Here is a 24180-nt window from a genome sequence, read left to right as displayed (position 1 = left end):
TCACTGCATATCCACTGCATATCTCAATCAGTTCCGTTGTCCACCACTTCTTCCTACAATTGATGATAACACATAGGAGACCATTTAGGCCGTTGTTAACTTTAACTAGACAAGAGAAGTGTGGCACATATGTTACCACTCATATTCAGAAGAAGATCCTCAAAAATATGCAAGATAACGAGGCTGTCACTGTGATCTTGCCATTCAAAGGTGCCCAGCATACACCACATACTGTACAAACAGGCCATTTTAATGAGACTGACACATTTCTCTATCTCCTTCTGTTCTTGCCAACAAGAGCAGCGCATTAATATTAATGCGCAACATGTTTACTCCCATACTAAGCACAATTTCTTTCCATCGCCACTGCGAAGTCTTAATGCTACTGTGTTCTGCAATGCATAAAAAATACCTTGTGATAACACAAGAAAGAAAGACATTTTATTTGTCATTGTAAGCAAGCATGCAACGAAATTCAACCTCTGCATTCAAGCCATCCTATTGTATAGGAGCAGTGGGCAGCTGCGGTGCCCGGGGACCACCTCCAGTTCTTCTTTCTATTGCCTTGCTCAGGGGCACAGGCAGGAGTGTTAACCCTAACATGCATGTTTTTTTTTATGGTGGAAGGACACCGGAGCACCCGGAGGAAACCCGCTCAGACACGGGGAGAACATGCACACAGAAAGGACCTGGGACGGCCTGGGGTTCAAACCCCAGGAACTTCTTGCTGTGAGGCAACAGTGCTAACACAAATAGCTTCTGTTATTTCATGGCAATGGGAGCATTCTCATTGTTGAACAAAACTGTGGTTCTGGCTTCCTAGTGCTCTTGCCACCCTAAAAAACTAAATAAAAATGAGGGGGAATATGAATGAGCAGAAAGGCCAAACGCAACCTAGATTATGTGCGAAATGGAAAATTGTGAGCCAACACAATGCACATCACAATCGACAATTGGATGCATACCATCATATCAGGCACACTGAAGTTCCAAAGAATTTCACTTGTGTTTTTGTAGGTCAGGATGTTTGCCTAACCTACTCTAACTTCTCCTGACACACTTTAATGCATGAAGGGCTGGGAAATTGCATAAAGGACGGGGACACACTGATGAATTGGGCTAATTGAACTGGCTCTACTCAAATCACCCAAGAGAAGAGAAGCCACGTTGCCTTGAAATATTGTTAAGACCGACGTCTAACAAACGTCAAGAACCCCACACCTGAGTTATTGTTGAAATTGGAAACAGGAACGCACAAGTTAAAATCTAATTGAATAGCTATCTCAGCCCTTGTACTGATGGGGGAAAAAAACATCATGCAACAAAAGCAAAATCTCAATGCAAGCAATCCCTGATGCATTGCAGACAATAATGTACCTACAATCTAATCAAGCGGTCGTTTCAGAGTGTCTGGGCTTACCTGGAGTTCGTTTGCCTTTCTTATCTCGGCGTTTCCCTCCATCTTCTCTTTTGTTTCCAAACACTGCTCTGAACATTTCTGGGCTGTTGCTCCACACTCCACTGCCTACAAAAGGAAGATGACCCAAATGATCACTTCCTCAAGTACCTCCTGTCCTGCAGAATATAATTGTAACCCGGCTTTTCATTGGTTCTGCTTATACTTACTCAACCAATCAGCCCTTGTGTATGTCAGATTTGGCACGTCTGACATAATAAAGTGTTATAATATGATTTGCTGTGTAACAATAGATAGTGTACCTATGCAGTGTTACAACGACAACCTGCAGGGCAAGGGGACCGGTGACTGGATTGGGAAACACAGTTCCTCTCGAAGATTAAGTTTATACAGTACATACCATTTGTAGAGGTTAGTAGAGCGTTCTCTTTGTGAGTACAGTCGTCTCTTTGTGCAAAATATGCACCAACAGTCGTGCATGCGAGAATAAAAAGAAAGAGATTTATTCTGACATTACCTTCTCTCAGGTCCCTTTTGTTGCGTTCATACTTTCATGTAAATCCACGGAGAGCTGAACGACGACACCGTAGACTTGCTCCGGCCCTTCAACTTGGGTCTGTCAGCTTGTTCACAGACGAGTCGGCACACCCAGCACTTGATCAGGGTTCGAGAGGCGGGGAGCTGCGATGACAACAGAATTATCCTGCTATAGCATGCACTGTCGTGCATGGCGCCGTTAAAACGCTTCAAAGTTAACACACATGACTGTGTGCGCTTCGTGTTCTATGGGATTTGTTTAAAATTCATGAACGACCCTTATAATTTCTCATAAAAAAAACACCTCACCTTAGAAATTCAAAGATCATTGAAATCGGCAAGTTGGACTCACCGCTGCTCCTTCAATGCACTGCTTGACTGAGTAAGTGGGTTACAAGATGTCAAGCCCTTTATAGCGGCGGGCTGCTGGTTATGTAGAGCGTCGCTAGATGGCAACAAAAGCAAACCCACATTCTAAAACCAGTCCAATGGAACGAGAACGTTCACAGACCGTCCAATGGAGTTGGAGGAGAGGAAAAGTGGCACGCGGGAGAAACTTGCCTTCAGAGTTTTCTGCCAGAGAGCTTCCGGTCTAACAGAGGCGTGAGGTTGGGGTTAGGGTGCTAACTTCAACTACAACAGTTACGTTGAGGTTAGGTTACGATTGAGTTGAGGGTTAGCTATCGGTTAGGTTAAGGTAAGCGTTAGGTTAAGGTTCGGACTAGGTTGAGGTTACGTTAAGATTGGGTTGAGGGTTAGCTGTCAATTAGGTTAGGTTAAGGTTAGCTATCGGTTAAGGTAAGCGTTAGGTTAAGGTTAGGTTAAGATTGGGTTGAGGGTTAGCTGTCAATTAGGTTAGGTTAAGGTTAGCTATCGGTTAAGGTGAGCGTTAGGTTAAGGTTCGGACTAGGTTGAGGTTAGGTTAAGATTGGGTTGAGTGTTTGCTGTTGGTTGAAGTTTTGTTATCTAGGTTATGGTTAGCTATTGGTTATACTGGGAGAAGGATGGTGAATATGGCGCTGCCAGCGAAGAGGAAAAGAGGAAGGCCAAAGAGGAGGTTTATGGATGTGGTGAGGGAGGACATGCAGGTGGCTGGTGAGAGAGGAGGATGCAGAAGACAGGAAGAAATGGAAACGGAGGATCCGCTGTGGCGACCCCTAACGGAAGCAGACGAAAGTAGTAGTAGTAGTAGAAGTAGTAGTAGGTTAGCTATCGGTTAAGGTTACGGTTAGGTTGGTTAGATTAAGATTGGGTTGAGGGTTTGCTGTTGGTTGAAGTTTTGCTATCTAGTTTATGGTTAGCTATCGGGTTAGGTTAAGGTTGGCTATCGGTTAAAGTTAGGGTTAGGTTGAGGTTAGATTAAGATTGAGTTGAGGGTTAGCTATCGGGTAAGGTTAGGTTAAGGTAAATGTTAGATTAAGATTAGGGTTAGGTTGAGGTTAGATTAAGATTGGGTTGAGGGTTAGCTGTCGATTAGGTTAAGGTTAGCTATCGGTTAAGGTTAGGGCTAGGTTGAAGTTAGGTTAGGATTGGGTTGAGGGTTCAGTTTGGTTAAGGTTAGCTATCGGTTAGGTTAAGGTAAGAGTTTGGATAAGGTTACGTTGAGGGCGAGGTTGCCTAAATTTAATTTAACCTTATGTAAATAAGGTTAGGTTAAATTTAGGAAAGTTCAATGAATTTGGCAGAAAGCCCTGAGGGCAAAGTTCTCCCATGTGTGGGAAAGTGGGACTGTATTCTGATTGGGATTATTTTTTATAAAGAGCTGGAAGACTGTCTTTATCTGTCTTAATTAGACATTTTATGGTTTAGATACTGAATGCTGCAGCATACCAATACCTACCAAATGATTTATACTGCTCAAAAAAATAAAGGGAACACCTAAAAACACAATATAGACCTCGATGAATGAAATATTTCAGCTGAAAATCTTTATTTATTAGACAGAGGAATGTGTTTAGAGCAAAATAACCTAAGAATGATCAATAGAAATCAAAATCATTAGCCCATTAAGGTCTGGATTCAGAATCATACTCAAAATCAAAGTGGAAAATGAGAACATAGGCTGATCCAACTTCTGTGGAAATTCTTCAAGACGATTCAAAATGAGGCTCAGTAGTGTGTGTGGCCTCCACGTGCCTGTATGCACTCCCTACAACATCTGGGCATGCTCCTGATGAGACGACGGATGGTCTCCTGAGGGATCTCCTCCCAGACCTGGATCAGGGCATCGGTCAACTCCTGGACAGTCTGTGGTGCGACATCGCGTTGGCGGATGGTACGAGACATGATGTCCCAGAGGTGCTCGATTGGATTCAGGTCTGGGGAACGTGCAGGCCAGTCCATAGCATCAATGACCTCGACTTACAGGAACTGCTGACACACTCTGGCCACATGAGGACGAGCATTGTCATGCATGAGCAGGAACCCAGGGCCCACTGCACCAGCATATGGTCTGACAATGGGTCTGAGGATCTCATCCCGGTACCTAATGGCAGTCATGGTACCTCTGGCTAGCACGTAGAGGTCTGTGCGGCCCTCCAAGGATATGCCTCCCCAGACCATCACTGACCCACCGCCAAACCGGTCATGCTGGAGGATGTTGCAGGCAGCAGAACGTTCTCCACAGCGTCTCCAGACTCTCTCACGTCTGTCACATGTGTTCAGTGTGAACCTGCTCTCATCTGTGAAGAGCACAGGGCGCCAATGGCGAATCTGCCAACCAAGATGTTCTCTGGCAAAGGTCAATCGGGCTGCATGGTGTTGGGCTGTGAGCACAGGCCCCAATTGTGGACGTCGGGCCCTCATACCATCCTCATGCATTCTGTTTCTCACTGTTTGAGCAGAAACCTGCACATTAGTGGCCTGTTGAAGGTCGTTTTGTAGGGCTCCGGCAGTGCTCCTCCTGTTCCTCCTTGCACAAAGGACCAGATAGCGGTCCTGCTGCGGGGTTGTTGTCCTCCTGCGGCCCCCTCCACGTCTCCTGGTGTACTGGCCTGTCTCCTGGTACCTCCTCCATGCTCTGGACACTGTGCTGGGAGACACATCAAATCTTCTTGCCACAGCAAGCATTGATGTGCCATCCTGGATGAGCTGCACTACCTGAGCAACTTCTGTAGGTTGTAGATACCGCCTCATGCCACCTCTAGTGGTGAGGGCACTAGCAAAATGAAAAACTAACCAAAGATCGGCCAGAAAAGATGAGGACAGGCAAATGGTCTGTGGCCACCACCTGCAAATCCATTCCTTTTATAGGGGTTGTCTTGAAAATTGTCTAATTTCCACCAGGTGGAAATTAGACAATTGGGCGGTAACTGCACTGTACAGGAGAATTATTTAGCGTTATTATTAAGTTTATTTCGCATTATTATTATTATCATGCATTATATCCATGCGTGATTTCAAATGCAACAACACGGTATCAAGCAAAGTCTTTTATTTCATCAAGTGAAACAGGCTGTGAAGGTTGTCTCTGGATTTGACTGACATTATAAATCCAGTTCCCATTTTGTACCACTTTTGGAACCGGAGGGCGAAATAGTGAATTTCCCTCCTTGGCCTGAAGAGGGCGACTCACAACTGGTCGGTATTTGATCTGAGAACTCCTGATTTCTTGTCTTTGAGCCGGAGTCCGCGGGTCTGAAGGTATCTGAGTCCATCTTCACGTCGAAAAGATGTACCCGAGTACGAAAAACGATCATCTACAAGGACACGATTACTTGTAAGCATACCACGTTTCATTTGCACGCAACGTTATTTTTACTGACAAAATAATCTGACAAAAATCTCTTGATTTGTTGGCCTGGTGTCACTGTGGGTGCCCTCCTGGCCGCCTGTTACAAGACCCAGCTATTACCACGTTGTAGTGCCAGATTTCAGTCCTTCTGTCATAATCATATTCCCTAAACTGGCTTTATTGTAGTAACTAATTAAAATGTATTAACTAGGCGATTATTCCACTGCAGCTGGTTTGGGTTTTCTGGCGTAAGTTAGCAAAGCAGGCACATTTCACCGTCTCTATGCAGCTAGGCTACTTTGAAGGACCATACCGGTGTTTTAGCTTAATTTGCCACAAATCGTTTAAATTTCATGTTACTCCGGACAAACATAGTGTTTTAGATGTTTTAAAATACGTCTTTTCCTATCTCCCGGTCAGCCGCTGGTTTTCATGTAAATCAACTCGAAATGACTCACAACAATCAGATATGGCAATTTATCACGGTGGCTATTTAGTTGCCTTTAATCTGTCATAGTTGGGTGGAAATGTGACCACATGCTCGCTGGCGTGGCTTACCTAACTAAGCACGTTTCAAGTCTATGCAAGTATGATTTTCATACTGTACCGAAATGAACGGAAACCAGTGGCTGCCTGGAAGGTAGGTAGGGAAAATATGCAGTGTGCTTTGCTTCAGGAAATGCTAAATGCAGTAATATGAGGTATAGGCCATTTGTAGTAAATGGGCTTACCATGCAGAAATATGTGTACCTTTAACATTAACTCTCTTGCCCTTAGCCAGGCCAGTCTAATTCTTCTATAAATACTGAAAACCAACTGTTGAAATGATTACATATTGGCCTTGAAGCCTTGTTTGGCTGGAAAAATTAGAAGCCTCAGTCTGTTAAACCAACTGATGAGTACTGTTAATATGTAGACCAAGACAGCTGTATACTTTTCATTTCACTTTTCAGTCTTCTATGCTCTGAAAACGCTACATATACTCGTTATCAGTCATACAAAATCTGTGGTCAGTCCCCCTTAAGGGTTTCCATCAGTATTAAGACAACCCCCCTAATAAGAGACCGTTTTTCATTTTCAGGCTATCAAGACATCTGCTTTATTTTATGAGGCAATGCTTCAATTAATCAAAAGATTTTTAACAAAACCTTTTAATTTCCCTCCCTTGTTTCCTGCTGGTGAGCCAGGTGGATGAGGATGTGCTGTTGGTGGTTATTACACATCAGTTGAAATCGGATGACAATGATGACTTGTTCTGTCAGTGCAGTCATTGACCGACGACTGGAGGACACCAGCTTCAAACATGAGGAGCTATCTGGAGCTGCAATAAGTTCAACATCAAATGTAAGTAAGGATAGCAACAGCTACCTATTTGTAATTACTGTAAGTGGTTTTTGGACCATGGTGGAATTCAATTCAATTTATTGTCATTAAAAACAATGTGCAGGCACATGCTAAAAATGAAATGAGGGCTGTGGTTTCACCAAACAGTGCAAGACAGACACAGACAAACACAGCAAACACAGTATAAGATATACACACATGAAGACCAAAAGCTAAAAATAAATTAAAAAAGAGCTGGAGTACAAAATATTTAAAAATATCTACAGACATTCAGTGGGTAGCCAGGTTCAGGTGGGCAACAGCTTGTGGAAAGAAGCTGTTTTTGAGCCTAGTAGTGCGGGCTCTGAGGCTCCTGTAGCGCCTCCCAGAGCGCAGGGGGGAGAACAGTCCATGGTTGGGGTGGGTGGGATCTCTGCTGATGCTCAGACCCCTTCGAAGACAGTGTTTGTGATAAATGTCTTTTATGGCTGGGAGCTGGGTACCGGTGATATGCTGGGCCGCCTTGACGATCCGCTGCAGAGCTTTCTGGTCTACTGAGGTGCAGTTGTCGTATCACACTGAGATGCAGATGGTCAGGATGCTCTCTATGGTGCAGTGATAGAATGTTTCCTTGGTCTGCCTTTCCATTCACATCTTTCGCATCTTTGACAGCCTGGGCCTTTTTCTGTAGAGTGAACCAGGTTTTACTATTTGAGATGCAATATTAACATCCCTGCGCTTTCTGCCCGCCTGTTTACCATGGTGTCTCGGATTGAAGAGGGGATGATAATGAAAACAATGTCTTGTGTTATTAACTGGGACCTCTATTGAATCAATAACTGCTCCGCTCTTCATACTTCAGTTTATCTGCTGGAGACATTTTGAGAATGTCCTCCGAAAAGGTCACAGATAGGATGTTTGCATATCCTCTTACAGGCCTAAGGATGGATGGGAAAAACCCAGAGACCTGAGGCATTTGCTGTAGCTGCCGACGATGTGGTCAAGCAGATAATGACCAAATTTAAAATTTGCAGGTGAGTGACAAGAGCTGATATATTCCTGTTAATCCTTGTTTGTATTTTAAATTGGTGTATTTTTAAATCTGCATATCTGTGTGTACCTTTAACATTAACTCAAGGTACTCTTGTCCTTAGCCAGACCAATCTAATTCTTCTATAAATACTTAAAACCAACCCTTGAAATTATTACATATTGGCCTTGAAGCCTTGTTAGGCTGAAAAATTAAAAGCCTCAATCTGTTAATATGTAGACCATGACAGCTGTATTTTTTTATTTCACTTTCCAGTCATCTATGCTTTGAAAATGCTACATATACAGTACTCATTATCAATCATCAAAAATCTGTGGTCCGTCCCCCTTAGAGTTTGCATCAGTATTAAGACAGACCCTCTAAAAAGAGACCGTTTTTCATTTTCAGGCTATCAAGACATTGCTATATTTTATGAGGTGATGTTTCAGTTAATCAAAAGTAAAAAAAAAAAACCTTTTAATTTCCCTCCCTTGTTTCTTGCTGGTGGGCCAGATGGATGAGGATCTGCTGTTGGTGGTTATTATACATCAGTTGAAATCGGATGACGGCTTGTTCTGTCAGTGCAGTCATTGACCGACGACTGGAAGACACCAGCTTCAAACATGAGGAGCTATCTGGAGCTGCAATCAGTTCAACATCAGATGTAAGTAAGGGTAGCGACAGCTACCTATTTGTAATTACTGTTTGTGGTTTTTGGACCACTGGTGGAATGTTTCCTTGGTCTGCCTTTCCATTCACATCGTCCGCATCTTTGACAGCCTGGGCCTTTTTCTGTAGAGTGAACCAGGTTTTACTATTTGAGATGCAAAATTAACATCCCTGCGCTTTCTGCCCGCCTGTTTACCATGGTGTCTCGGATTGAAGAGGGGATGATAATGAAAACAATGTCTTGTGTTATTAACTGGGACCTCTAATGAATCAATAACTGCTCCGCTCTTCATACTTCAGTTTATCTGCTGGAGACATTTTGAGAATGTCCTCTGAAAAGGACACATATATGATGTTTGCATATTCTCTTACAGGCCTAAGGATAGATGGGAAAAACCCAGAGACCTGAGTTATTTACTGTAGCTGAGACAACGTGGTCAAGCAGATAATGACCAAATTTAAAGTTTGCAGGTGAGTGACAAGAACTGATATATTCCTGTTAATCCCTGTTTGTATTTTAAATTGGTGTATTTTTAAATCTGCATCCACTGATAGACCGGAAGCAGACTACATTGGCTTTTGGTTTGCATGGAGATGCTATATTGAATATTCCTTGTGCTTTCTGACTGTGACATTATATGGCAGCCCAGATTGAATTTAGGAACACACCAAAATCCATTGAGCATATCAAGATGTTGGAATAAATTTTCAGTCAGAACAAGTTCGCAGAATAAAAAAAGTACACATTTACAGACTGATTTTCTCTAAGGTTTCCCAAAACTTAAAAAAAAAAAAACCCCAGCTAGTTGAAGACCTTTACCAATAGATGATGGAACACAAATAACTAAAATCCAGTTTCATCCATGTGTTTTGTTTTGGGGTTTTTTTCCAGGGAGGGGACTGTGCCAACAACCATATAATGTTATATTTTTGACTCGTCAAGAAAACATCTCTCACTGTCCATCAAGAAGCCCACAAACTCCACTTCTCCGCCTACAAAGATGCCCTCACCACTGCCAAGTCTCCCTATTTTTCCACCATCATCAATGACTCCAACTGTAACCCCCGCACCCTCTTCTCCACTATAAACAACCTCCTCAAGCCCCATGCTGATGCCCTCTCCAACTCTACTCCTGAACAGTGCAACTCATTTAACAAATCACTGTGCCCTGCATCTGACTCGGCAGCTCCTACCCCAGCCCCTTTTATCCCCATTTCTCTCGACCTCCCTACCCCTCCCCGATCGCCACCTCTCCTGGTTTGTTCCAGTTGCCCCTCCCACTATCTCTGAACTCATCAGCTCATCAAAAGCCACAACCTGCTCCCTTGATCCCTCCCCACCCTCCTACTGAAGAAATGCCTCCCTGCCCTATGCCCCTACCTCACCAACCTTTTCAATTCCTCACTGTCCCATGGAATTGTCCCTTCTGCCTTCAAAACTGCCGCTGTCTCCCCATTTCTCAAGAAACCTGGTCTTGATCCATCCTGCCTCAACCACTACCAGCCAATCTCCAACCTCCCCTTTCTCTCAAAAACCCTGCAACGCATTGTCGCCACACAACTCCAAACCTACCTACACTCCAACATTCTACTTGAACCCCTCCAGTCCGGTTTTCGCCCACTCCACAGCACTGAAACTGCACTCCTGAAAGTACTCAACGACCTCCTCACCTCTGCTGAAACTGGGGCCCTTAACATCGTCAGCCCAAGATAAAAAGTATCAAGAAAGATTTGTTTACATGTAAATCTCAGGATTGTAACTACCTAATGTTAGTCTTGTCAACTTCGGACTGACCCTTGTTCCAGCTCTCTGTAGTAAAGCTGCAAGATTTCTGGAAGCACTTCAGTCAGGAAATGCTTTGTCCACTGGACACATCCTGGCTCTGACATTCAGACCAGCGGGAAAGGTTTTGCCCCGCTCTACATGAACAATCAGCCTTTATTTTCCACCAGTCCTTTTGACCTCTTTGGAAGAAACAGTCACCCACATATTTAATCTGTTAGCCTTTTGCACAATCTTATCTGGATGAAGTTGCATGCTGTGCATGTAATGCATTTGTCCAATTGACAATTTCACTAATAAACAGGCCATTGGCTGAAACACCATTAAAAACCTTGTGTTTAATGTCTCCCCCCAGCAGGACCAGTCTGTGGATTCCTGATACATTAACCTGTTTCTTGGTTAACGTGTAGTAGAGCAGCTGAAGCACAATCAAAACAAAACGAGAAAGCAGCAAATTTAGCTCTGATGTACAAGAGTTAAATGGTAATTTAAGACAATCACAGATATTCTAGAGCTGGAGAATACTGACTTTTCATGACCATAAAGCTGGAAGGGCATCATACTCTTACTTGAAATTACAAGTTTAAAAATGGAAATGTAATTACTTCAAAGGGAATCTGTTGAATTTTCATCCTTTTGAGTAACGGAAAATATTCAACTTTGCGTTGACTTGCCTAAAAATTGACCTACCTCCATTACCTATTTGCCGTGGTGTATTGGCCCATAAAATTCCATTTACTTTTTTTTTTGAGGGGGGGGGGGATTTTTACCTTCATTAGACAGTGAAGAGGCAGACAGGAAATGAGGGGGAGGGATATGACGTGCAACAAAGGTCGCTGGCTGGAATCAAACAGGTGAAGGTTGCAACCATGTGGGGCATGCACTGTAAACATTTGGCTACGGAGGCGCCCCTTCCATTTAATTTTCAAAAAAATTAGTGATGTTGAATTTTTTCCCCCCACACAAGTCAATGGGTCTATATTGAAAAATTATGCGTTTTCTATGACTCAAACTGAAGTGAACTCAGATGCCATAAGTGCCTAATAGTCCAGTAATCATGTAACTTGACCTCACACAAACTGCAAAAAAAAGCTATTTTACTTGTATTGTACCCCTAAAGGTATCCTCTTCGACATATAAAAAGTATTAAGGAATCATTCGAAGGGAAAATCCTGAAATTCAAAATGGCTGCCATCTGCACTAGTGACTATATCATATTTGAAAGGGTTACAATCACAATACCACATTTCAGGGGTAATAATACTGTCAGTTTACAGTATAATCACTCATCAGCTAAAAAGCCATTGAAATATATAGGCGAGTATACCCACTTTCTCCTTAGTGACCTACCCATCTAGGTTGCAGTATGCCTACCTCCTAAACGACCACTACACCACTGGTGCAGTTTATGAAATATTTTTCACTGCTTTAAGAAAGAAACACCTCCCTCAATTGACTTGTATCAAAAAGGTTTTATTCCTGAACTCCATCCAACAAAATAAAATTAGAAAAAAAAACACTAAGGAAAACCAGGTACTGCTATAACGCCTTCAACATACACACAAAATATAATATCCAAAAAAAGCCTACACCTTACTGCAAATAAAACCATCAAAAGTTCTTCGACAGATGATCATCTCCCTGTCTTGACAGCCTATACTTACATGACCAGAAACTGAAAAAAACAAACAAAAAAAACCCTCTGCATATACTGCAGTATCAAACCAAAGAATTTAAAATTTGCTTAAGTGTTATGAATCAATATTTCATAAACCTATGCTTTGCTACCCACAAGCAGTTGTTCCATGCTGCTGATGGATAAGAACAAATAATTCAAATACTAAGGCCTTTTACTCAGGTTGTGTGTTAGAAAAACACATGAAAGAAACAATTCACACCTTTAGAGTAAATGGCTGAGTTGCTCCCTGCATCTCTTCGATCTCTACCCCTCTCCAAAATGAAATGGAGAAAACGGACAACTTTTTGCCTCAAAACTACTCTGCTCAATCATCCAATATGTTTTGAGGATGAGAACTGAGGCAAGAAGTCCATGAGCCAGCCAGGGCTTAGTCCAGGGAGAGAATGGCAAACTCTAGGTGATCTTTTGGAAGAATCTAATCATCGGTCTTTTCCTCGCCCTGGTAATGTCGGTACTCTGGCTTCAGCTCCCAGGTGTTTTTGTGAGTTCCCTTCATGTTGTAGATGCCTATGTCATGCAAGATTTCCTTTAAGTAAATCTGGCAAAAGACAAAAGGACAATTTGTGAGTAATGGTGACATTTACTGCTGTCATTCAGTGTTCAAAAGCAAGTAACAAAACGTCAATGAGCAACAAAAGCATTTTGGGTTTAGAAAATGGTTAGCAATATGCTACGATGCTTAAAGAACAAGTTAAGTAATGGAACAACCATATTTCCATAACAGCTCTTGCATCAAATATCTCCATCCTTCTGGGACCAACTGGACTTCATTATAACTATGAATCAGATCAGATGGCTTTTTCGTATTTAGCCAGTAATTCTGCTCATAAGTGGTCATGTTCCAAGTTCCTTACTGAATTCCAACCAAACGTTACCAGTCCTGCCCGGTTACTGTTACAATCTATGACACTGAAGCTGACAGCTGAAACCATGCTACCCACTAGTCTTACCACAGGCTGCTTGGTGATATCCACCAGGTCTTTGATATTGTAGTACTGGTGCTTCTCAAAGGCAGAAAACAACATATCCAACACTTGCTGTTTGTCAGCCCTTGCTCTCTTGCCTTCCTCCTTCTTTTTCCTCTCATACTCCAGCTGCGGTAACAGACAGACAAGAATCAGTAAAAACAGAAAGATTGGGATACTCTGCTTGGACAGTGACTGTGGATTACGGTACATTCTGAGCAGACAAGTAAAAGAGATACTGGGGTAAACTGTGTGGACTACGTCACTTACATTGTAAGCGTGGTTTGACACAGGTTTATAGTTGTTTGTGACAGCCTTCTCCAACTGTTGAGACAACCTGATAGGCTTGGAAGACTCTTCAATTTGTATCCTGTCATACAAATACCACCGTTTTACTATTCAAATTCAGTAAAAGTGCAAACATTGTCTTCGTCTCACAGTTCACAAACTCAGTGACACATGGTTTAAGCATGAGGACTTCACATAAAGCACACTGGATAAATGCCTATCAGTCTGTATACATTCAACATACACATGGACATTGATATTACAGACAGGATACATATAGACAAGTTGGTATTGTGTATTCAAAAGTAAAATTGCGTATGTGCATGCACAAATCTTTATTGTGCACTCACCTCTTGAGCTTCATGTAGCTCTCGCTAACGGCGGGTCTACATTCTGCTCTCTGCACCACCACTCCCTCCAAGGCTATTTTATCTGGGGAGGACGAGAGTCAATAAAGAAAACTGATCCAAAACTGAACGTGTTCCCAGGTATTGGCAGTGCTTGCTGTATTTATATATTTAAGTAGGGGTGTTTCAACAGTAAGCGCAAACACCATTCACCAACATATTCAAAAACAAAAAACAAAACAAACAAAAACAAAACACCTTAAAAGAAGAACTCATTCTATTGACATTCTGATTCAATCCAGTCAACACTGTGGACATTAAATTCAATCTTCCAAATTAAAAAAAAGAATAAAATAAAAACTTGTCTGTGTAATCAAGGGTCACTTATTGCAGCTCCACAAATGCGTTTTTACACACAGGATTTTGGTTGCGGTGGGAAATACCTAAGAAGAAGGGTTAGGGTGACACGGAAATGTATTTGAGTTAAGAGATTAAAGTCAGATTAATTTCAGAACCCTTTTTTGTGTGGCTCTATTCCTCTTCTGCAGAAATGAATTGTGCGACTGCTATCTGATGCTTTCATTCTCGCCCTGACGTTTTTACCTTGTGGTAACAACTTGCTCTTGCCATTATACACCAGCCAAATTGTTTCTGCAGCAAGTATAGTGATGTTTTAATCCCACACAAATCTAGTATATATGACTCCAAATTACTTCCTGAAGATGGCAAATGCAACTCCAGTCTTTTACCTTAAAATGAACGGAGCAGTTTTTTTTTTTTTCCAAAGGCAATATTTTAACATAAGTCCCTGCAAAATCGTTAAAGCTTCTGTTTGTTATGGGGTTGTCCATGAGGGTGTTTCTGAGTGTGTATGGACTGTTCTTGAAATTGAGCTTTCCTTATAAGTAGACTATTGTGTTAGGCTGCTAGTAGCAGGAATCCACTCTGTATGAAGGCTGTATGAAGGCAGAAGGAATTGTCCAGTGGCTTCCCTATGACTGTGTGCATTATTTCCAAGTAGTACTAACATTTCTGAGTCCGAATATTCACCCATATTCCTGGAAAATCACGAACATCTCACCATGTCCACAAAGTGTCTCTTGTTCATCATCAACAAACCCTTCAGTCCTCCTTAATCATGTCACAGGCTAGAGAATAGCCCTGTCATCTCTGGCCTTTGGAGCAGCTTGCTTATGTACAAGCACCTTGACTGATATGTCCAAAAAAGTGAGATTGGCAATGCACACTCACTTTGCCAACACTGCATCACAACTAGCCTGGTCTTGCACTCCATATAACACTCCATCCACCACAGACAGAAAGCTGCACTCAGTCTGGATGCTGTTTGACCGTAGTCCCAACAGCCTTACCAACCTCCACTGGTGACAAATGAAACCAAGTACTGTAACTCTGACTCCAAATCCACACATTCACTTGTGCATACAGAAAAGGCCTCAATAGGAAGCCACCTGCTAGATGGACCCACGTCTGGGGTGTCGAGACAAACATCTACCAAGGCATGTGTATTGGGTAATTTTTTATCTAAAAAAAAAAACACCTATGTAAACGAAGGAAAAAAGAAAAAAACCCTCGGCCTGTATAACTCCCAGTGACGCAGCTCTGTGACTCTCACTGGGGAAAGAGACGGAGGACTCACCTGGACCTGCCCCCGCCCCCGAACCTGAGCTGCTGCCATCAGATCTCTCTTCTGACTGGCCTACAGGAAGGGAGGGAGGGATGGTGAAATGAAAAGTAGAGGGGTGGAAGACGGAGGAAGGAGGGGAGTCGAACAATAAGAACCACACCCAGGGTTTAGTTACCCCTTAATCGCATAGGAAACGATTAATACACAGAGCTTCTCTGCGTTTTCATCCAACACATCTTTAAAGCACACAAGCGTGCAGGTAAGCAAGCAAGCATGTGCTCACACACACATACACACGCACAAAAAAACACCCACAAACACAGACTGCACAATATTGTCAAAATTAAGTCATGTTACTCTTGTTGAATATTACAACTGAGATATGAATTAGGGTGTAACATAGGTCTACTTTTCAATATAAATTGTTTTTTCCCATTTAAATTAAATGGGAAAACCAAACAATTGCATACATTAGCTACTAAACTGTGGTATGCCTAACTTGTTTTAAAAGATATTCTCCAACTTTCATCATGAAGGCCAAGGATTCTGCCAAGCATTTAATTCTGCTTAAACAATTTTCCTCTGATAGGTGCCACTTCCCACATTTTGCAAGTTACAGTGGTAGAGGAAAAAAAACAAAAGCATTTTAGCTGTGCAGCTTGAACACACACACTTGAACACAACTTACACGCATGTGCACACATGCACCAAGGACACTGTCCCACTGTGAGCACAGTAGCATGAACTCACAAGCACCCGTGAAAAACAGAAAAACTCACAAATCCATGCATTGATTAAAGCCACACCATGTTCAGACCTACTGATTGGTAGATCAACATTAACAAACTCCAAATCACCAAATAGCGTAACGTTTTTCACCACAATCAGTGATTGCCTAAATCAAATACGAAACAATCAAGACACAGACAAATCGCAAACAAGATTAATGTAAAAAATGTCAAAAAAAAAGAAATTAAAAGCTTCTTGTCTATCAGGCAGCAGCAATAAAAATAAAATTGCACGCACCCAAATGATCTGATCAGTAATTTGCGATACTGATTAGGCACACAGAGAAAAAGTTATGAAAAATTGTTTCTCTCCAAGAGAAAAGCTGGGCAAATGGGATAAATGAATACAAATGTCTTCACATAATAATTCTCTTTCCTTTCCCCACAAGTGCCGACCTGTTCACTACAAAGAATTGTTGAACGTACACTCGCTCAGACTAGAAGACAACAGTACACCCAAGGCAAAAGCTGTGGTGAATTAGGACATGCTAGTTATGTTTCCATCCAACTTTTGAGCAAATTTCAAGAATATCATTAAATGCTGCATAATAAATCACACCATTTCTAAACTCTGTTTAAATGAATCAAGTCCTTAACGTAGGCCTACGTGTCCTACGGCCATACTTTGACACCCACGAGAAAGATGGACCAGTTAAGATTAAGATACAGCTGATCATGTGATTAAGTTCTATTCGTATTTCATTTTGTTTTATTCAGTAATTGAATTTCCATTGCAATTCACTTCATTTCTTAATATCAAATAAAAAAAACTACCTGCAAGTATGTAACTTTTATGTGAATTTTGGGGATTTTATTTGATATTTGTCATTTCCTTCAAGCTTTTATTCGGAATGATGAAATTTGCATTAAAAAACACTTGGATGGAAACATGATTACTGATAAGCAGGGTTGGGGAAAAGAAAGCAAATGTGAGAATGGCAGACTTCAAAAACAGAAGCAGGCTAAGCACCTCTACCACCTGGGTTACAGAAGTTACCCACAGGCTATTCTACAGATGGACATCACACAGGAAACCACTGATTTGGTTAGAGGATCACTGCGTTATTACACAGCTGAATCTGAAAGCCGAGGCACTGATAGTGGTTGCTCTGCATTGCACTTGCCTCCAACCTGCACACCTCCATTCTGCCCAACAGCTCAGTTGTGTTTATGTAAGGCTCACCTGAGGAGGTCTCAGTGAAGACCGCCAGTGTCTGACCTCCCACTGTCTGCATGGTAAATGGATGATCGCGGGGTGCAGACACAGTTTTGTCTCCAATTCCCTCTATTTTAGTCAGCTCTTCATTCAAAGTGAAAGACACCTGAAAAAGGTCACGGTTGTATTTAATGTTGGAAAAAAGGCAGCTCTTAAGACTTTTTTGTATTGCAATGTCCCGCTCTTGAGAATTTTACTGGATTGTGTTTCACCATCAATACACTGGCACAAAATGAAGTATATGATTGGCTTTGACCAGACAGCTCGCCAAGGTGTACCAATTTGGCTTTAAATCACCACACTCCTTCCTTCTATCAAAAGTACATTTTTAGTTCCCTTGCACTTTGTGAATGGTGTACATTTTCAGTCCTAACCACCGTGGATGCGGGTCTTTTTGTCATATACATTTTAACACACCATGTGGTTAAGCGCCTTGAATTTTGGTTGCAAGTTTATGCCTGTTGCCCCAACATTAAATAGCCAGGAGTCAATGTATGACAGGTACATTACAAAATAAGCATTGCTTCATACACTGATTTTTACATATTGAAATACAGACAAGCAAAACTCCAACACTTATAATCACAAAATAGTCAGACCCATGTTAGACAGCCAGTGTCCGTCCACAGGCTGCATCATGAGTTTTTTACATTTGCTTACCTCTGCTTTGCCTTGGTTCCTGAAATAAATAGATTAAAAAAGAAGAAAGAAATACCAAATTACTTGAAGCGGATTACTGTCATGTATACAATTTGTACAAAATAATGCAAAGTAGATAATGGCAGCACAGATTTACAAGCCAGCAGAGTTAAGCCTAAAGTGGCCAAAGTTATCTCCATGCTCTTTTTAAAAGGTAATCATTGCCAGCACACAAAAAAACTAAAAAAACAACACCCTACTTCGAGGGAACAATTTGGGTACCTTTTTAAAATAAAACAAACTACACGCGTACAGTGAGTACATACTTTTTGATCTTACTGCTTGGATAACTGACATGTTCTGTTTTACATACTTGCTTATTCGGAGTTTCCCGACCTCGCCTCTGCCAGACGCCTTCGCCCATTGCTGAGACAAGTATTTGGGAACCTGCGTAGAGATTGTTTGCGTTACATAGCATTTTCCTATGACCGAATTTCTTGTCAACTCGGGACAAAAATTCGCAGGGGTATGAAAGAGCACTTTGTTTACAGTGAATATTACCACAATAACGGAGAGACTGATTGGGAGATTAAAACTGGTTCACACTGAATCAAAGCAATTTGTTGTTTGTTATGTAAACAGGTATATAACCAAGACCGTTTACTCTTTGGCTATAACAAACAGAAGAAAGAGATCAAGTCTACCTACCAAATATGACATTTGTTACAGTTGTACTAGGGATTTCCGTTTATTAGTTCACATTTGAAATAAGCCCGTCTCCAGAATTCACCTGCCCAGCAACTAGGGGTATCCTCTAAAGGCATGCTCAACATGGCTAGAATTTGCACGTTTAGTTTGGGTAACTCATATGATGGAAGACGTAGTTAACCCGATTATAACTTCCCTTTATCGAATTGTCGAATGCCGGAGCATCAAGACACAGTGCCGTTAGCCTTAGCTGTAGTTTCCACTTAGGTTGGTCACAAACTATCCTCCTTCAGCTAAGCTAGCATCATTAATAGATGACATACGCACCTTCACCAGCCATACACCTGTGTTCTGTTTGGCACCGGTTAAATCTACCTCTCCTTTCTCTGACATTTCGTAGAAAATACTGCTACTGTTAACAGCACAGGAAGTAGGACCCCACGCATGCGTACAAACAAACCCAGCAAAGTATGGCGGCTCTACGGGGCCAAAACAGAGAGAACGCTTGAGTCCGAAGTCAAGACCTCTCTAAAACCCGTTTGCACAATACACGTTAAGACATCCAAGAAATTGCGTATGAACAAACATTACAAAAACAAAAATGACAGTTTATTGACAAATATTTCCTTTTTTTGTCCACAGGTTTTGATAACGTAAATATTTCCCTTTCGTCAGAGGCCTTTTGATTCGTTGTTCTGGCGGACAACTCTGCCCGATGCCTCCTTGGTGCGAACCCATAGGCTAAACTTTGGACTGAATTGTTGCGTGTTAAATGCCATTACCCTGACGCCGCTGCCAAACCTACGGGAGCCCTATTAGGGCCACGGGGAGAGAAAGAATAAAAAAATAGGGGGCAGTTTTGCGTTCCTCGCAATACTTTTACAAACAGCCTTTTCACACTACCTTTATATAAAGCAGCAGAAGGCAAGGTATGTTTCAAAACACATTTTTATCAACTCTCGAAAGCTTAAAACCAAGGTAAAAAAAGAAAAGAAACCGACATTGAATTACACCGTAAAGCAAAACAGGGGGGGGGGGGTACAGAGCGGCCATCTAGGGTGCTTCTACGGTGTTCTTTAGAGTTCCGTTCTTTCTTCAATAAAACATACACGAATTGCTAATCAGTTTTTCAACATTAAAGGGTAAGATTTCATTCCTAGTCAGGATAGAGACATTAGGAATAATGTTTTGTTTTTGATATTGAAATAAACCTAGGTCAAAACAAATGCCATGGTTTAATTTCTGGTTTTGAACGGATGACCAGCCAACAAAAATCCGCCACCTGCAAAGCTAAGTGACTAGAGATTAAATGGGCAATTGTTACAGGTCCAAACTGCTTCCATTTACAGGGTTATCCATAGAGCGCCTTGTTTATTTATTGTCTGTGATTCTTTCTGTTTTGGAATTGTAAAATATGTTTCTATGAAGGTTGGCCAGACAACAAATGTTATTGGAGTAAGCATGATACATGTAAATGCTTCTGGCCATAACAAACTTACAATAGTAATACCTGCTACCAACACACTTTTTCTACTGTATAATATAAAGTTTTCCCTCACCTCATGGGATAAAATTCTGTCCCAGCATTTTACATGGGTTGTAAATTGTAAGAGCGTTATTGTTCCTTATGAGGATTAGGCTCATTGATATGATCCTCCATCAGTGGCTATGACTTGGGTCAAAGCCTGATGTAGCCCAATCTTTCATTCAGTGTCCTTTTTGTTTAACAAACCAACATCTTGAAAAGCTAGTTAATATTATACAATCTGGCCATGGATAAATATTTTACCATCTGGATGCAAACTGGAGCTCTGCATATTCCAGCATGCCACATCGCATGTGAGGACTGTTTAAAGGAACATGCGATCCTTGCTATGGGAGAATCGTGTGTTTAGTTCTTGAGACTTCTTTATCAATCGCTGCTTCTGGGCCTCGTCAAACCGGTTAACTTGTAGGTCATTGTCCCGATCAAACGGCCTTCTCTCTGCTGGCTTGTCCACATTTTCCTCCACTTTCTTCTTCATTTTCTTTGTATGCAAAGTCATCAAGGACTCACCACGCTTGGTCTCCTAAAAGAAAATAAGTTGGAAAGCAAAGACTAAAAGATAGTTACTTTTTTGTTTTTATAATCTGGATCTTATTTTTGTAGAATCTGAACACGAGCCTTAGACCTGTCCTTTCAACAAAAACAATAAAAAACCCTAGTGCCTCAGTTAGATTGTGTACACGGTTTCCCATTATCTATGACTTTTCAATTGCATTAGCTGGGTAAGTATAGGCTGGTCATTCCTGCAAACTGACACAGGAAGTAGCTCGACTATTGATAATATTGAACATTTCAGGTAATAACTTTTAACTTATGGGGCAGTGGTTTAGAGAAGGGGGCTTGTAATTGAAGGGTTGCTGGCTTGTTCCCCCCAGACCAGTGGGGGCAGGGATGGGAATGAACAATTCTCTGCCCTCCCTCACTGTTGAAGTACCCTTTAGTAAGGCACTTTAATCTTCTACTGCTCAGTGGCCCACAGTAGGAGACTGTGGTTCTACTGGGCAACTCCCAGGGGTGAATGTGATGCAGGGAATTGCTGAAAAAGTACATCAGTACTCAGCAAACCCACCATGGATAAATAAATAAAAAAATAAAAAGTGGACTTGTGCTTTTGTTTTCACTTCCAAATAAATGATTTAGATAATTGGGTTTAATTGGACTTTTTGAAACATGTCTGACACTTCTGTTCTGCTGTCTAGTTGTGGTCCGTATCCAGAATCTCCACCATTAAGCCAGTGAAATCATAACTGATATGCACAATGGCAAAAACTACAAAAATAAGAACCAGGTAGTAACATTCCATTATAATTCTGTAAATTGTGTGCACACAACATCCATTACATGTCTGTCCATCTTGGGAGAGAGAGCCCTCCTCTGTTGCTCTCCCTGAGGTTTCTTCCTATTTTTTCTCCCTGTTAAAGCTTTTTTTTTTTTTTAGGGAGTTGTTCCTTATCCGATGTGAGGGTGTAAGGACAGGATGTTGTATTACTATAAAGCCCACTGAGGCAAATTTGTAATTTGTGATAATGGGCTATACAAATAAAATTGACTTCACTTAAAAAAACAACAACCCTGAATTATCCCTTAAATCTTGAAGGCATTTGAAAGGTAATTCACTTAAATTTATTTCAATCATATAGAGAGAATTAGGAAAATATCATACTTGTGTAATAATTTGTTGGGGGGGAAGTTTCAAATGTAACCTTCCAATATAAATTCAACTTTTTCGATAATGGCATCACTTACATTATACTTAGACACTTTCTCTGCCATTTCTAAGTCTTTACATGACATCTGTGGAACACTCTCTTTCTCTGGCTCATCATTCTTCTTTCCCTCAAGCCGCTCCTGTTGGACAAGCATAGAGCCATGGCAGATGAGAAAAATGAGAGACACAAGATTAGTGACAAATTTTTACCAACAAAATATAGGAGTTATTTTCCCAATAATCAGTGAGTAGAGACTCTGTTACCCTGGCCTTGCGTTCTCTATCTGCTGGTGTTTCTGTCCAAATGGAGCGGTCTTTGTTCTCTGGACCCGACCTCTTTTTGAAAGTGCGAGCCCCCAAGCCAATGTGCTGCAATTCTGGAGGGAGCTCTGTCATCCATGATTCTCTAGCAACCACCTCAGGAGTATCCTATACACCCATAAAAACACACACATCAAACAAAATGAGTGCCACATTTCAGTCTGACTATTCTTTCCATCTGTTCACTTTCAAGTAGTTGACCTCATGGTAGCCTGCTGGTTTCACTGCAGAGCAATTGCAGGATTACATCTGTTATTTCCCCAGTTTAATTATATGATATTAAATCAAGTCTAAACCTAAAAAAACTATCAAACAAAAAAAGGGAGGAGGGGACAACATTTTAGCGAATGGGTTAGACAGACAGGGTCATGTAATTGTAATATCACAGAAAACTTCAGCAATTAGTTTTCAGCAGTGATGTAGACAAGTAGTAGGAGAGTGATCCTTCAACAGAGGAAGCTCACATTTTTGGAAACATTTAGGTGTCCTTGAAAAAGACACCGAATCACTTCCAGCTACTATAGAGTGCTGTTCTGTAGCTGACCCCATCGCTTTGACGTCCCTTTGTAGGGGGAACATGTAAAGCTAATTCATTCACAAGGACCAATTAAGCTTCACATTATCATCATTATTATAAAAAACATCTCTCTCACTCCTGCTGTCAGCTTTTCTTTCATCCTTTGTGCCCTACGCTCAAAGTCAAGAGCCACAGAATCCTGAGCCATTCCACTGGCTGGCATGGGTCCAATCACATCACCATCCTCTTCATCACTACTGGAGCACTCAGCCTGGTAGCCTGGGGGCAAGGCAGGCCCTGGTAAACACTCTCCATCTTCACCATCATTATCGTCATTATCTGCTGGTCTGCAAAACCCTGGCGGTAAAGCTGGACCTATCATAGGCGGCCTTTGAGAAAAAAAGTATAAAACTGATTTATCTTGCACATCATGCCTGCACAATAAAACACATGAAAAGTGTTATAATTTAGTCAAGCCAGTTGTTCCAAACAAATTATTCTAGTTTTCAAGGATATGTCTACAAGAAGCTTGTGCTAACCTTTCTGGCGAACTCTGTTGTTTCTTAAATCCTGGGGGTAGAGCTGGTCCAAAGAAGCCATCATCATCATCATTATTATCATCACCATCATCATCATCATCTTGAGCCTTCGTTGGCTCTTCCACTCTGCATAAGCAAAACATGTTTTACAGTTTGTTTGTTTGTTTATTCTCAACTAGGTCACACGTGAATATAAATCTGTGGGGGGAAAAAGGTTTGGTTCTGCTTGTTAAAATGCTTGCTTCAGACTGATACAACTTACTGTGTAGTGGGTCCATCTCTTGCTGTGTGTCTTGTCTTGGCCCTCTTGAACACTACCTCCTGTTCACTGTCTTCCGAAGAGCTGGAGGGTTCTCCGCGTTTATAACCAGGAGGCAGAGCCGGACCCGCGACTGATTTCAGAAAATAAAAATGGGAGCAAAAGAATGACCAACTGCAGCGATCAACACGTCGCAAATAAATACAAGAAAGACTTCTATAAACTCATTCCTATCCAAAAGAATCTCATGAAACTGAAATATAAATGACATGCCGCTTTTGGATCCAAGTTGTGAGACTTGGCAAATGCAAGAATGACACTTACATCCCTCCTCATTATCAGAATCTTGATCACTGCTTTTTCTAAACATCGGCGGTAAGGCAGGTCCCATCAAGTTATCGCAGGACATATTTCGCAATGAGGAACTTAATTTCCCCCCTTTCTTAAACAATGATAACGTCTACTTGTGGTCGTAACGTGAACATCCGCAATACACGAATTTG

At 41.5% G+C, this 24180-nt stretch overlaps 3 protein-coding genes, 1 long non-coding RNA gene and 1 other non-coding gene across 7 annotated transcripts in view; 2 read left to right on the top strand and 3 right to left on the bottom strand.

The window, feature by feature from the left end:
- Positions 1-1496, bottom strand: part of LOC130111349 (protein TANC1-like) — a 41198-nt gene extending 39702 nt beyond the window's left edge. The window contains exon 1 of the mRNA XM_056278508.1: positions 1421-1496. Within this exon, the coding sequence (XP_056134483.1) occupies positions 1421-1496 (76 nt within the window). The remainder of the gene's footprint in view (positions 1-1420) is intronic.
- A 4086-nt stretch (positions 1497-5582) lies between these two features.
- On the top strand, positions 5583-10834 carry LOC130111400 (uncharacterized). The gene is made up of 6 exons (XR_008810164.1): positions 5583-5672; positions 6875-7031; positions 7947-8044; positions 8554-8704; positions 9084-9180; positions 9602-10834. It is a non-coding gene; the product is annotated as an uncharacterized LOC130111400 (long non-coding RNA).
- On the bottom strand, positions 7458-19221 carry gtf2f2a (general transcription factor IIF, polypeptide 2a). Of its 3 annotated transcripts, XR_008810163.1 has the most exons (10): positions 19115-19221; positions 18453-18526; positions 18101-18119; positions 17408-17546; positions 15449-15508; positions 13795-13876; positions 13427-13526; positions 13142-13285; positions 12391-12729; positions 7458-7695 (listed from the first exon to the last, which is right to left on the bottom strand). XR_008810163.1 is itself a non-coding variant. In XM_056278575.1 (9 exons), exons 1-9 carry the CDS (start codon positions 19178-19180, stop codon positions 12607-12609), a joined length of 807 nt encoding a protein of 268 aa, XP_056134550.1. In that variant the 5' UTR covers positions 19181-19221; the 3' UTR covers positions 11920-12606. The 3 variants fall into 3 exon arrangements, 2 of the variants coding, with proteins under 2 accessions (XP_056134550.1, XP_056134551.1); XM_056278575.1 differs by lacking the exon at positions 7458-7695 and having other exon boundaries at positions 11920-12729; XM_056278576.1 differs by lacking the exons at positions 7458-7695; positions 15449-15508 and having other exon boundaries at positions 11920-12729.
- LOC130112175 (small nucleolar RNA SNORA31) lies at positions 9249-9380 on the top strand. Its single transcript, XR_008810206.1, has one exon. It is a non-coding gene; the product is annotated as a small nucleolar RNA SNORA31 (small nucleolar RNA).
- A 915-nt stretch (positions 19222-20136) lies between the features above and the next one.
- Positions 20137-24146, bottom strand: gpalpp1 (GPALPP motifs containing 1). The gene is made up of 7 exons (XM_056278986.1): positions 24002-24146; positions 23681-23810; positions 23419-23544; positions 23016-23268; positions 22306-22470; positions 22080-22181; positions 20137-20856 (listed from the first exon to the last, which is right to left on the bottom strand). The coding sequence occupies exons 1-7, from the start codon at positions 24084-24086 to the stop codon at positions 20638-20640; spliced, it is 1080 nt and encodes a 359-aa protein (XP_056134961.1). The 5' UTR covers positions 24087-24146; the 3' UTR covers positions 20137-20637.
- Positions 24147-24180: the final 34 nt, after the last annotated feature.

This window comes from Lampris incognitus, chromosome 4 (assembly GCF_029633865.1).
Source record: "Lampris incognitus isolate fLamInc1 chromosome 4, fLamInc1.hap2, whole genome shotgun sequence".
Classification (NCBI taxonomy): domain Eukaryota; kingdom Metazoa; phylum Chordata; class Actinopteri; order Lampriformes; family Lampridae; genus Lampris; species Lampris incognitus.
This window is presented reverse-complemented; position numbering and strand designations above follow the sequence as displayed.